This window comes from Pelophylax lessonae (assembly GCF_965119305.1).
Source record: "Pelophylax lessonae genome assembly, chromosome: 8".
In the NCBI taxonomy this organism is placed as follows: Eukaryota; Metazoa; Chordata; class Amphibia; order Anura; family Ranidae; genus Pelophylax; species Pelophylax lessonae.
The window spans coordinates 164,060,781-164,075,942 of NC_138775.1; the positions used below are offsets into that span (position 1 = coordinate 164,060,781).

The 15,162-nt window shown below is 42.3% G+C and overlaps 1 protein-coding gene across 2 annotated transcripts in view; it reads right to left on the reverse strand.

Moving 5' to 3' along the window:
• The window catches only part of CAMSAP2 (calmodulin regulated spectrin associated protein family member 2), a 172,699-nt gene that overhangs the window by 130,427 nt on the left and 27,110 nt on the right, over window positions 1-15,162 (reverse strand). For both annotated transcript variants that reach the window (XM_082264771.1, XM_082264770.1), the window contains exon 2: window positions 5,522-5,781. In XM_082264771.1, the coding sequence (XP_082120897.1) occupies window positions 5,522-5,781 (260 nt within the window). The remainder of the gene's footprint in view (window positions 1-5,521; window positions 5,782-15,162) is intronic.

Consider the following 15,162-nt stretch of genomic DNA (forward strand, 5'->3'; position numbering starts at 1 on the left):
TGATTTTCACTTTAATTTTGATTATGTCTGAACTTTAGAGTCAATTTATTTATTTAAAGTAAAACTAAAAAGGAACATTTTTTTTTTTTTTTACTTTTGGATAGAGTGGAGAGGGATTGGAAATCCTGTCAGTTTTTATTGCTGTCAGTAAGCCTCTCTTTCTGTAAGTAGTCTTGGAAGATAACTTAAGGGGAAAAAAAAAATTGACAAGGGTTACAACTCTCCCTTAAGGGCCGTACACACTTGATGAAAATCGGACTAAATATCCTCCGATTTTTCTCTGTCTTCTCAGCGTTCATTACCGTTTTTAGTCGACAGTGCATAAATGTTCACAAAATTTCTCATCCGATTTTTCTTTTATTTTGGCACATTTGTTCCTAGACTTCCGGGTTGTCAGCAACTTCAGATCATGTGCGGTCTTTGTATCGATTTTTCACGGACGTACTGCATACACATTCAACGAAAATCGGTCGTCTGGGGACGGACGAAAAAAATGTTGGTGTTTGTCCCTCCGTTTTTTTTCGTTGAAAATGTCAGCATCAGCTGCTGAAAGTTGTGTACACACTAGGCGAAAATCGGACGATTTCACATCGGGCGGGACTTTTCGGCAGATTTTCTACTAGTGTGTACCCCACTTTACTCTATCCAAATTGAAAAAAAAAAAAGTTTTGAATATAGTTCTGCTTTAAGGTATTCGGCAGATCATAGACGAGGCAAAAATCTAATGAAAATTCTTGGTCATTCATTTTTCGCATCATTTGTGCCGCAATTGAAAGTGCCTGATCCTATATGCTGGAATTTGTTTAGAAAAACAAAACGAGGGCACAATCGCATGCGCCATTTTTGTTTTTTCGATCGACAGTACGTTCAACTCATCTATGGCCGGCCTTAGTCCAAAGGGGATGATGCATTACTCACAAAGTTTTCTCTTTATCTACTAAAAACGCAAAAATACAAAAGATGAACTTCTAAAAGGAGAGAATAATAAAAGCTGCACTGAGTACAGTTACTCAGTGCTGGGCAATGAGGAGCTCCTAAGACACATTAGTGGCTGAAAATGTAGACACTACAGCACTGTGGTCATCTGCGTTTGATAAACTGGTGTCTAAACCAAAAAATCTAACAGAAGAATACAAGGTCTTTGTACTTGCAGCTTGTCTGGGAATACCTGGCATTTTGCATGCCAAGAAATATGAAAGCCGCAGGTGCAATCTGCACTATCTTGATATCTGTGCTGAAAGAATGGAAATGTATTACCAAAAAAAACGGCTAAGAATTATGTATTTTGTTTTACTGTTTAAGAGACAAAAATATCAGTACAACTGAACAAATGCATGATTGTAAATACTTCTCTTGAAATGACTGATTATGCATCTCTTTTATGGTTGGATGTTATACATCCCAAACAACACAGCCCTTGCAAAAGAGCAATTAAACAGATGATTCTTGTTACCGCCACAATGACAGTGACTGTCAACTCCAAATAATTATCTGACTTACTAACTAGGTATTGTTGCTGCATCATAACAGCTGAACTCAGCCCAGCACCCAATGTAGTCACTGCCTTCCAGCTTACAAACTGTCCATTATGCAGCCAGTCCATCAGCACTAGAGGACACGCTGTGCATTCATCCGTCACCCAACTGAGTGTTTATGGAGCACACACTGCTCTGTGCTGACTAATGTATTGCAGCAGTAAAGATTGCACCTATGAGGTGCCTCTCTCCCCATCCTCATACATGGTTCTTTACTCATTATAGCTCCAATCCCCATAATCAATTTTTTATAAAATGCTCCACTGGGATTGTTAAAGATTCTACTTTATGATTTGAATAATGTTATTCATTTGTTCCTTCTTAAAGAGGAAGTAAACCCTCCTCTGCAACTTTTACCTATTGGTAAGCCTATGATAAGGCTTACCTATAGGTACTGTAAATATCTCCTAAACATGTACCGTTTAGGAGATATTTACCTTACATGCAGCCAGTGACATCACTGGCGCATGCGCTCTGAAGGAACGGCCGCTGGTGCCATTCCTTCAGAGCCCCGTGCCGTGACCATCGGCTCCCGCGCGCCTGCGCGGGAGTGACGTAATCGCGGGTCCGGCCAATCAGATGGCCGGATGCCGCGATCCCGGAAGACAGGCTACTGAACATGTCGCTCGTCATACAGGTAAGCAGGCGGCACGGCGGGGGCTCATTCTAAGGGAAGTATTTCATAATGAGCTAGTATGCGATGCATACTAGCTCATTATGTGTGTCTCTTTCAGGTTGGGAAAAAAAAAAAATTTTAATGACTTTACAACCTCTTTAATTCTTTCTTTTAAAGCCATAAAATATTACCTGATCTTGGAAGCAGGCAGGGGCCATTGAGGTTGTGGGCATCTGAAGCCCACTTGTGTTTATTTCCAAGATTCGGTGCATCTGGCTACCCAGCAAGCAACTCCCGAACTTGCGCCTTTGAAGTAATGACACTGCATGGCACGCTTTCTTCATTAGGCGATTTTCCATGGACTCCTGGGATAGATGACACCAATATCCCAAGAGCCCATGGGAATCGCCTTCTGACGACATCGCCTATGCGGCAGGATTGGAAGCGCCGCATAAACAGATCAAAATAAGGTGCATGTGTATATTTGTGTGTGTGTGTGTATATATATATATATATATATATATATATATATATATATATATAATCCATTTAGAAATGCACTGCGGATGGCCATTTGGATAAAAGTAAATTAACAAAATTTGTGGAACTCCGCTTAAAATGTCTGTAATTATTCTAGCCACATTGTTCCCAAGGGCTAGCTTCATCATGAAAATGTGTTACTTATAAATAATATTTAATAAAAAAAATTTCATACGCAGCTATAAATAACCTTTCCATTTTTTAACGTGATGCTAAAAGGTTTTTTTAAAAAAAAAAACAAACAGCTCTGATATTCCTCTTCTCGGGTCTCCATTGGCGCTCCTGGAACCTCCTCTTCTCCCAGTGCCCCCATAGCAAGCCGCTTACTATGGGAGCACTCCCTATCCCTACTGTGTGTGCCCATTAGACACACAGAACCTGGCTCAGCCCTGCCTCCTCCTTACTGGATGTGACTGAGGATGAGGAGGAAGACTCCCCAGACAGTGGCTGCTGGATTGCGATAGGGCAAGGGTAAGTATAAGGGAGGAGGGCTTGGGTAAAAAAAAAAAAAAAGGAGGGGGCTGCCAGGGGACCTACGTAATGAACGTTTTTTTACCTTAATGCATAGAAAATGCACGATGGTAAAAAACCTTCAGCCTTTACAACCAACTTTAAGTGGACCTGGAAATGGAAGAACAATCAGACAATGGAAAAGCCTAGTTGCATGTGATTGTTGCCTCTATGATAAAACTGCAACAGAAAAGTTGACAGTGCACCTTCCCTCCTCCATTCATAACTTATACATAAACAGTCTCATATTGCACCTGTTTGTCTGTATGGATCCAGTGGTTGGCACAGTTTTGTCTAAGGATGGTGGGATTGTGCCTGTATAAGGATCCATTCACACCATCCGCTGCACTGTAATGCAGCAGCCACTGTCTGCAGTGCGGTCCGGCGGGATCACTGCACTGTTCACTTCTTCCTAACAAGCTTTATCAAAGTGTCAAACAGACGTTTCATAAAATTGACCTGGCTTCTGTGTGTTGCGCGGCAGTGAATTGCCTTACACAGCATTGAAAAGAAAAAAGTACGGCATGCAATACTTTCTTTCAGCGCAAACTGCCTGCAATCCATCGCAATGCAGTGGTGTAAACTAGGAACACAGAAGACAAGGCATATGGCCTTGTCATGCGGTGGGACTGCGCTGGAAAAGCAGCCCCACTTCTTCTCGTGTGAATTGATCCTAAATACAGTGCCTTGAAAAAGTATTCATACCCCTTGAAATTTTCAACATTTTGTCATGTTACAACCAAAAAAAACTTAAAATGTATTTTATTGAGATTTTATGTGACAGACCAACACAAAGTGCAACATAATTGTGAAGTAAAAACAAAATTATAAAATAGTTTTTAACATTTTTACAAATATCTGAAAAGTGTGGCGTACATTTGTTTTCAGCCCTCTTTACTCTGATTTCCCTAACTAAAATCTAGTGGAACCAATTGCCTTCAGAAGTCACCTAATTAGTAAATAGAATCCACCTGCATGTAATTTAATCTCGGTATAAATACAACTGTTCTGTGAAGTCCTCAAAGGTTTGTTAGAGAACCTTAGTGAATAAACAGCATCATGAAGTCCAAGGAACACACCATACAGGTCAGGGATAAAGTTGTGGAGAAGTTTAAAGCAGAATAAGGGTATAAATAAATATCCCAAGCTGTAAACATCTCACAAGGCACTGTTCAATCCATCATCTGAAAATGGAAAAAGAGTATGGGACAAATGCAAACCTACCAAGACATGGCCGTCCACGTAAACTGACAGGCCGGGCAAGGAGAGCATTAATCAGAGAAGCAGCAAAGAGGCCCATGGTAACTTTGGAGGAGCTGCAGAGATCCACAGCTCTGGTGGGAGAATCTGTCCATAGGACAAGTATTAGTCCTGCACGCCACATATATGGCCTTTATGGAAGAGTAGCAAGAAGAAAGTCATAAAAAGTCCCATTTTCAGTTAGCCATGAGTCATGTGGGGGACACAGCAAACATGTGGAAGAAGGTGCTCTGGTCAAATGAGACTAAAATTTAACTTTTTGGCCTAAAAGCAAAAACGCTATGCTTGGCGGAAAACATCTCCCTGAACACACCATCCCAACTTTAAAACATGGTGGCGGCAGCATCATGTTGTGGGGATGCTTTTCTTCAGCAGGGGAAGCTGGTCAGAGTTGATGGGAAGATTGAAGGAGCCAAATACAGGGCAACCTTAGAAGAAAACCTGTTAGAGTCTGCAAAAGTCTTGAGACTGGGGAGGAGGTTCACTATCCAGCAGGACGACGACACTAAACATACAGCCAAGGCCACAATGGTATGGTTTAGATCGAAGCATATTCATGTGTTAGAATGGCCCAGTCAAAGTTTAGACCTAAATCTAATTGAGAATCTATGGCAAGACTTGAAAATTGCTGTTCACAGATGCTCTCCATCCAATTTGACAGAGATTGAGTCATTTTTCAAAGAAGAATGAGCAAAAAATTCACTCTGTTGATGTGCAAAGTTGATAGAGACATACCCAAAAAGACTTGCAGCGGTTATTGCAGTGAACAAAGTATTGACTCAGGGGGATTACATACAAATGCACGCCACACCTTTTTAGATATTTTGAAAACCATTTATCATTTTCCTTCCACTTCACAATTATGTGCCACTTTGTGTTGGTCTATCACAAAAAATCCCAATAAAATACATTTACGTTTTTGGTTGTAACATGACAAAATGTGAAATATTTCAAGGGGTATGAATACTTTTTCAAGGCACTGTATTATATAGGTTTACCCATCCAAAAACATTTCTAATCACCCACCAAAATAAATTTAGCAAGTAGCTATGAATCTTACCATCTGAATAGGCTTCTTTCTCAGGTCCCTCTCTGTAACAAGCTTTTCACGGTCAGTAACATAGAGTCCACGCTGTGCCAAGGCTTGGATGACTGCATCATGGCCCAGAAGAGGCTTGGCGGTGTCACTCTTAAGAATAAGGCTACCAGCCCGGCAGTACAAGTCAGCAGAAAGCAGAAGGTTCGCTACTGGAGGCTTCATATGTTCCTGGTCATACTGATCTGTGTAGAAAGGTTCCTGAAGTTCTTTTGGGACATTTTCTGCAAAACATCAAAAAAGTAATCATCAGATTTATATTTAATTCTAACAAAAAAAAGTTAAAAGTGGTTGTAAACCTCAGACATGAAAAATGAACATAGCACATCCTGCTACAGTGTGCACTAACCTGAATCCAAAGCACAGAGTATGGTTCCTCTCTGTTCTCTCCTCTCGGCTATCTGCATGACTCACTCCTAATCAGAGTTGTATAAAGTACTCGAAACCCATACTTGAGTAAAAGTACAAGTGATCGATCAAAAAGTGACTTGAGTAGAAGTACTAAAGTATTCAACATTTTTTGTACTTAAGTATTGCAAGTAGTTTTTTTAAAAATTTTGCTACTCAAGTACTGAAAGTAAAAGTACAAGTACTGTGTTATGTAGTTGTTATGTAGTTATTAAAGAAGTCAATATTTTAAACATCATATTGTTTTTTATTATTTCAAATGCAGCTTTTATTTATACATACAGTAGCATTTATTTTCGTATGCGCTGATAATACACGTTTTGAGCTTCATGAAACCTGCCATCTACTGTTCTGGCAGTGGTAATTTTTATAATAGTAACGAGTAACTATGCAGCACAAAAAAAAAAAAAATATCGGAGTAGAAGTATTAAAATCATCGAAAAAATGTAGTGAAGTAAAAGTGGAAGTAGGAGAAAAAAATTCTACTCCAGGAAAGTACAGATACCGCCTTTCGGTACTTAAGTACAGTAGTGAAGTAGTTCTACTTAGTTACTATACATCTCTGCTCCTAATAGAATATGGCGACACCTCAGTCCCTTCCATCCAAATCAGCTTTCAGATTACACGGATCTCTGTACAGCTCTGCAGGGTGTGTGACATCAGATCCACGCCCCCTGCTTTCTGCTGCTAAAAGATGCTGTGTAAAATGGGAGTTGTGGAAGACTGTAGGAGAGGGCCCCAGGTAAACAAGTAAAACTTACATAGGAAAGTTTGTTTAGTCTCCAGTCGCCTCATCTGAGGCTAGTCACCTTCACTGGGTATAACGTTAGGTTTAAATCGGAATACTCAAACTTAAAGGATAAATTCACCTTTGGGAACATGTAACATGTTCCCACTGCAGGAGCCGCTGCCTGCTCCACTGCATAGAGTGACAGCTAGCAGGGGCTCTTCTCCCTCAAACTGCTGTCCACCCACCATGCCATGTCATTCATTCACAGGAGTCTGTAAAAGTAAAACTACAAGTACCGACAGCCTTTGCAGCTGTCTGCTTGTAGTTCTCAATGAACTACCACGGCGCTGTTGAGCGCTGCGGTAGTTCATTCTCTCTTCCTGTTCGAGTGCAAATGCCTGCCAGTACAAGGTACGAGCACGAAGATACATTCTGCATGGCCCCTGCGATCTGCTGTTCGCAGATGCAATGCTTTCTAGGCTCCCATTAAAAAAAGAATAATAAACATTTTTTTACCTGCAAAAAGATGTGCATTTATTATTATTATTTTTAAAAAAGGTAAAATCATGTTTTAAAGCGGAGTTCCGGGCACAGAATCGTTTTTTTTTTTTCAATCTCCCCCTAACAATCACCCTTACACATCGATACATCCGCTAATCCTGGTTAGAATGGTGAAATAATGAGTTTGCAAGAATAAAATCTTACTTTATATAATTTCTGATGTGCGGCGCCATCTTTGTTGTGGATTGCCGAGTCCGTTGTGGGGAAATGTCTTCCCTTCTTCCTGATTCCAGTGGGCGTAGGCCTGTGAGTCAAGAAATGAGAACAGTGGTCGGCCGCCCATGTGACTGCAAAGTGCATCATGGGAGCGCCGAGGAAGAGCTCCCAGGACGCATTGCGGCACGGAAGTGACGAGGAGAGCCGAGGCGCAGGAGGGAGGAAGTCCTTTGAAAGGTGAGTATACAAACCTCTGTAAACAGGTAAGTGAAAAAAAAAAAACTATGGGAATATCCAATTCTGACTCAGCGGAGGGTAAGGAATACAATGCAGTAATTATTAGAAATTGAATTTTGTGCCCGGAACTCCGCTTTAAGAGGTCTACCATATAACAGTTATTATAAGCTTTCTTTTTTTAATGGGTGTAGTTACAAGGAGAAAATTACAACACAATTGCCTACACAGGAAAATAAATAAAGGAAATTACATATAGAAAGATTTAAATAAAAAAATAGTTGTAAACTATCAGGAGGCTGATATCTGCATTCCAAGGAGGCAACCATTTATACCAATTGATTAGAATATCTCCAACTGACCCAGCCAGTCTTCACAATGAGAAGGAAATCGTGGTATCTTGGCGCAAGGCTTCTATTCCTTGGGAAAATGCAGCAGCAGGTACCTAATTAATCAAGGCAAATTGATGCTTCCCCGTCTGACCTTGTGCCTCATCTGCCCTTTTAAAGCCAGGTTAAAACTACCCATACTAGTGCAGCGCTTACTATATTATCAGCAACATTAAAGGCTCAGTAAAAAAAAAAAAAATAATAATAATTTTATATATATATATACACATATACACATATATATATATATATATATATATATATATATATATATATATAAAATGTATATTTTGTTACGGGTAAAACGTGCATTTTTATTTCTTGGGAGCCTGTAAAAGCATTTCACCTACGATCAGCAAGTTTTAGCTGCAATGTCAGGCTTTTGCAAACTGTCAGTACACGGTTTGCCTGTACCACCAATATGGGCAGGCAGTTACTGAAGTTCCAGGTAGCTCAATCGATTACAAGAGCGCTCCCCACACCCCCACATTTCATGGAGAACTACAAGCCATCAGCCACAATGGTTGTAGTTCATTCGTTCACAGAACTCGGAGCCCCACATGGCGCCATGGCTTTCAAATTGTAACAGCGGGTGCAGGGAGAGGATTGCCTGTCCACTGTCAGAGATAGGCAAATGTGGAGATGAGGTGGTGGATGCTAAACAGGTTACATGTTGCACCCTAAATACAGGTGTAAGATGTTGAGAAAGATTAACTTATCCTTTAAGAGCTTCTGCAAACTTGCAGCTTGCTTTTATCGCAGAAGTTTTATATCAATATTGGTTGGCCCCAAAAGTTGGAGTGGCACTACACTGCCAAAGCCCCTGCAACAGGTTCACCAGACTTGATGGCATATTGACCTGCAGAATAGTGACAAGATTGTTCCATTTTTAATAGGAAATGGTGGCACATCCTAATTCTTCCACATTAGAAAACCTCTGCAAACGACAGCTACTATTTCTAAGTTATTGTTCAGAACAGTACACCTACACCATCCAATTAGTGGGTATAAACTTGGACACAAATTAGTTCTCTTTTAGCCCCCGTTCACACTGGGGCGACCTGTGAGGCGACCTGGTCGCCTCACAGGTCGCCGCAGGTCGCCTCCCATAGGGAAGCTGCGGACCCGTTCTGATAGGAGCGACACAAGTCGCTCCGACTCAGAAAAAGGGTCCGGAGCTTCTTTGGGGCGACCAGGAGGCGACCGCTATAGATTTCATTGTTACGAAGTCCGTGGCGGCCGCTCCGAGGTAGCGGCGCGCTGCTCGCACCGCGACCTCGGAGGTCGCGGTGCGAAGTAGCGTCGCCCCAGTGTGAATGGGGGCTTAAGCTTTTTCTTAAAAGAAAACATTCAATATTTGTACAGAAGGAAGTAAGCTAGAGTTGGGTGCCTATAGAAGAGACTTTTCTGCATTCTACAGTGGGGTACATTTTGGCCTCTCAAGACATACTCAGACAAAATTTACCCAGCATATGTGGCCAAACTCCTATTGCCAACAGCTAACCACTTAAATACCGTATTTATTTGACTAGAACTCGCAAAATGTTCTACCAAAAAAAGAAATCAAAGTTTGGGTGCGTGTTATAAACGAGGGCTGGGGTGGGGTGGCAGTGGCGGCCGGTCCATTGAGGGCGCAGGCGAATTGTGAGTTCGCACTGCGCCTTTTCCGGGCTGCAGCCGCTCACTGTACGCGAGGGCGAAGAAAAAAAAAAAAACGTCCCCTCGTCGCGTACAGTGGGCGGCCCGAACTGGGGGTGAGAATTCTTATTATCCGCTGTATGGTCGCTGCTTCATTTCCTCGCCTCGCCCACACGTTACAGTAAGCATTGCTTTTGTACAATTCAGTGTTTTGCGTACCGTAATTCAGTGTTCTTCATATTTTAATTGATATACTGGTACAAACTCTTTAGTGTATCTGATGATGAATCTGACTTTAAAGCATTTTTGTTACCGGTAATTTTATTTCGGTATTGTGTTTATACCAGTTTACGTTGTCAATAAATGATTTTTATCATGGCCGCACGTGTTCAACAATGTTTTTTTGTCAATTACAATGCTTGGTGTGAAAACAAAATTTTATACCGATTTTAAATCGAAAATTAGGGGTGTGCGTTATACACGTGTGCGCGTTATACTCGAATAAATACGGTATATAAAATAAAAACAAAAAATGGGAAATTTGGCTTTTTTCCTGATGTATAAATTCAACTACAGCACCAAATGCAGATATAGAAGACCTGCCTGTGCACCTGTATGGTCAATATTGTTGAAGACCTGACTGAGTGACACCTACATTGACCCTCTAGGCCTGCTAATGCAGCCCTTTGGCCCTCTCTATCTGGCCCTTGATGCCTTCATTGTCTGCAGGCCTCTCTGAGCCGGTCAATCTCCTCACAGAGAAAGCTAACAGGCTCAGAGCGGCAGACTGACAGATGTCTATATGGAGAGCTGCAAGAACTGGAAGGAGAGTGAGGAGCTGATTAGCAAAGTAGAAAAGCTCAGCTCTGGCGGGAGAGTCGACGCTCTCTAGCCACTGTGCTACCTGGCCAATCTCTTCCTGTGTTAGCGCCTGCCCACTGCAAACTCCAACGGTAATGCATCTGTTCCTCACGCCAGCTCAGGATCTGCAGAAACCCCCACTGTACCGATCTCAAGCTCTCTCCTTCCAGTCATGGTGCTTTTCAGAGGGCATTTGACAGGTGTTGTTATGTCGTCTCACCACCTGATTCAGCCCTATAATTCCACACTACACTCTGCGATCTTGTGCATTGAATGTGGTTGAGGCACAGCCCCCATTGAAGTCAGTGGGTGAGTTTGATAAAAACAGCCCCCTGACCGCCCATCTGAAAGTGACCTATTTTATGGCAGTTGTACCTATTATTCCTAGAGCCAGGTGTTTGTTTCCTATATGCTTATATACCTACTGACGTTTCGAGATCCCAAATGTTGAGAATAAAGGTTGGCTGTGAACAACAGTCCCGGTTTCTCATATGACCCCTTGGGAAAACCCCTGGGTTAATGTATGGACAGTGAAAAACTTGACATGTCACTGCTCCAAGCCTGTAAAAAAAATCCCTCGCTTCTGGAACACTGGGTGCTGACCAAAAGGGAACCAAACCATGCTCCATGAACTGAGTAGAAAGTTGCACATCAATGACATCAGATCACAGTCAACTGTAATAAAATTGGACAAAGCAAGCTGTAGACCTAAGACCATCCCTCTCTAATGTTTCACCTAGTATGGGCATGATCAAGCCTAAACTGGGTGAAACAGAGGGGGGCAGTCCTAGGTGGGGCTAGTGTAGTTAGTCCGGCTCTAACAAAGTTGGATGTGATCTCCTAGATCAGGGATTCCCAAACTACGGCCCTGAAGCTGTTGCAGAACTACACATCCCATGAGGCATTGTAAAACTCTGACATTCACATACATGGCTAGGCATGATGGCAATTGTAGTTCTTCAACAACTGGAGGGCCGTAGTTTGGGAATCCCTGTCCTAGATTGTAAGCTCTAACAAGCAAGGCCCTCGGGTTCCTCCTGTATTGAATTGTATTGTAACTGTACTGTCTGCCCTCATGTTGTAAAGAGCAGTGCAAACTGTTGGCACTAAAATCTTGTATAATTAGAATAATCTGACAGCGTGGAGTGACTTGCTGCTTTGCAGCAAAAAAACACTAAATTTCGAGACCTACTTTTCTTGAAAAAATATTTGTTTTTTGGCTATAAAAATTTTAAAACCCATGTATAGTGGCTTTTTAAATAATGTCTTTATTACAGCCAGGACTAGAAAGTTATGTAGCATATTATTATTTTGATCTCCAGGCAAACTGTGCATTAATATAAGTAGCTCTCTCTTTAGCTTATCCTTGTTCATTGGAAATTCTTTTAATTAAAAAACTAAACTGAAATGGAACCCTTTAGTCCCTTGTCAGCAGATCTACTAAAGTAATTTTGCACCTTTTTGGAAATGATTTGAGTTATTAAATGTAACTTCGGATGCACGAACAATCAGAAGATTTTTAGGACATTTGGCGTTTTGGATTCTTCTCTTTCAGGGCTACCCACTGCGCCTGTGCGGGGGCAGCTTTACTAGCAAACTATAGAGGTAAGGTAACCTATGCAAGATGCTCAGGTGCAGCTGTATAACATGAACATTTCAAATTAAATGAATAGGTCTTGTAACAATGTATTTTAAAATTTGCCTAAACCTGTAATTAGGGCAGTTAGGCCCTCATTTATAATGGAGAGTGGACACCACAATATTCTGGACACTGCAGTATTTACTCCACACTATGCTTGCATTTTACATGCCATTCATAAAATTCAGGGCATAGCCAAGAGCCGGCAGTGCCCCAGTGTCTGTACAACACCGACTGATAGAAAAGTTCGGTCATATTACTAACAGGTCAAACGACTGGCTTCTCCACCTCCCAGATTTTGTTCTCTCTAATATTTCATTTGAATGCGGCTCCACAAGTGGAACACTATTATTATTATTATACAAGATTTATGTAGTGCCAACAGTTTGCACAGCGCTTTAGAAAGCAGGAGGGGGTACAGTACAATCACAATACAGTTCAACTAACACAGTAGGCATAGGAGAGCCCTGCTCATGGAGCTTAAAGACTAAAGGGAGGGGGAGGTGGTACAAAAGGTAATAGCTGCGGGGATGATCTGATGGAGGTAATTCAGGTACAGATCTTAGGTGGGAGGTGGGGTAGGCTTACCTGAATAAGTGAGCTTTAATGGATTGCCTAAAGGTGGACAGGGTAGGGGCTGACTGGACATACTGGGGCAGGGAGAGGCTCTGGAGAAGTCCCGGAGGCGAGCGTGGGCAGAGGTAACAAGGAAGCTGGAGAGCTTGAGAGGAGCAAAGAGGACGATTTGGGCGACATCTGCAGATGACGTGGTGATGTAGCTGGGGGCGATATCGTGGACAGTATTTTGAATTTTTTATAGTGGGGTAGGGGAAGCCGATTAATTAATTAGCAGAGAGGAGCAGCAGTCACGGATCAGCTAGTTAGCTGTATTAGACTAGAAGCAGCATTCATAATAGACTGAAGGGGGATATCCTCTGTAAAGGTAGGTCAGTGAGGAGAGAGTTGCAATATACAAGGCGGGAAATAACTAAGGTCTGAATTAGTTATGTTGTGGTGTCGTTATTCAGGAAGGGGCGAATTCTGGAAATGTTGCGGAAGTTAAGGCAGCAAGATTTAGCCAGTGATTGGATGTGGGGGACTGAAGGAGATGTCTAGGATTACACCCAGCACCTTGGCGTGTGTGGAGGGATCAATGGTTGTGCCGTTGATCTCAATGGTAAAGTAATGGGAGGGGATCCGGGAGGAGGAAATATTACAAGCTGAGTTTTAGAAAGATAGAGTTTGAGAAAGTGGTGTAACATCCATACTGATATGTCGCTCAGTAATTTTGTGATATGTGAGGAGATTGAGGGGGTAAGTTGAGGATTTGAGAGATAGATCTGGGTGTCATCAGCATAGATGTGCTATTGGAAGCCATAGAATGTTATCAACTGGCCCAGTAAAGAGGTATAGAGAGAGAATAGGAGGGGCCCACTAAACATATTTGTAAAGAACAGCACTGTATGCACCTTTTGTCCCCATTTTAAAAGCAATTCTACAACCACAGCTTTTCACCTTAGGGTCCAATCACACCAGGTGCGATGGGACTGCATTAGGCAGCTTTGCAGCGCAGTCCATTTGCAAGAAAATGCAAAAAGCCTTGTCTAATGAATGCATTGCAGTGTTGTGCAATGAAAAAAAAAAAGTTTGGCAGGTTGTACTTTTTATCAGTTCAGCACAGTGCAAGGCAATCCACAGCCTCACACCTTACTGTGTGACATTTCAATAACCTTTGTTTAAAAAAAATAAAAAGTAAAACAGTGTGATGCTCTAAGAACAGTGCATAGCACTGCAGTGATGCAGGTTGGACTGCACTGTGGTTGTTATATTGAGGGCTAATTTAATACTCGGCCACTGTGTTACAACACAGCGACTGGTGTGTATTAGCCCTCAATATAACAAAGTCTACCTACTGTCAAATGTAAATTTCTGCATATCACGTTATAAAGGAAAGCATGGGCAACTATGACAAGGTTCATAAGTGTGTTTTTGTTCTTTTTTTGCATGCAACATAAGAGTGCATAATCTTATTACATGGCAAAGAATTACCAGAGCACTACAGGTTATCTAAAAAGCAGCAGATTGCCTTTGTCCCATTTTATCTACAACTTTGGACTGAGCTGTCCAGCTAGCTGGATGGAAGACTACAATATGAATAATTAATGTATACAAGATTAATAAAAAAAAAAATCTTAAGGCCCCATGCACACGGGGCGTTTTTAACGCCGCTGTAAGTAGCGTCAGGCATTTTCTTTTTGCAGCCTAAAAACGCACCTCCATGTTATTCTATGGCCTCATGCACACACAGACATTTTTGAGCTGTAAGTGGCCTAGGCGTTTTTAAGCTGCAAGAAGAACCCACGGCCTGCGCGTTCTGAGGACCAGCGTTACAGCTGTAAAAACGTCTGACGCTGCTAAAGGCTGAATAACATTGCTATAACGTGGCTTAACGTGTGTTAAGCCACGTTATACGTTTTTTCTGCCTCCATTCAAAATCAATGGTTCCCTATGGGAGCCTATTGATTTGAATGGAATTCGCACTGCAAGTCGGATCAGGATGATCCAAATTGCGGCGCGACTTGCGCTGTGAGAATCTTGAGGGGGAACAACACGCCAAAAATTGGGTTGTGGGGATGAGGCCCTTGTCCCCATCAACATGGGGGCAAGGTGCTTTGAGGTGGGGGGTGCAGAGCTCCCCCTGCCCCAAAGCACCAACACCCCCCCATGTTGAGGCCTGGTATGGTCCAGAGGGGGTGGGGCCGCTCGCTCGTCCCCTCCCCTTTCTTGGCCTCCCGGGCTGCATGCTCGGATAAGGGTCTGGTATGGATTCTGGGGGGGACCCCACGCCGTTTTTTTCGGCGTGGGGCTACCCTCAAATTCCATACTGGACCCGAAGGGCCTGGTTTGGAACCTGGGGGGGACCCCCCACGCCGTTTTTTCCCCATTTTTTGGCGTGGAGTTCCCCCTCAAGATTCTCACAGCGTAAGTC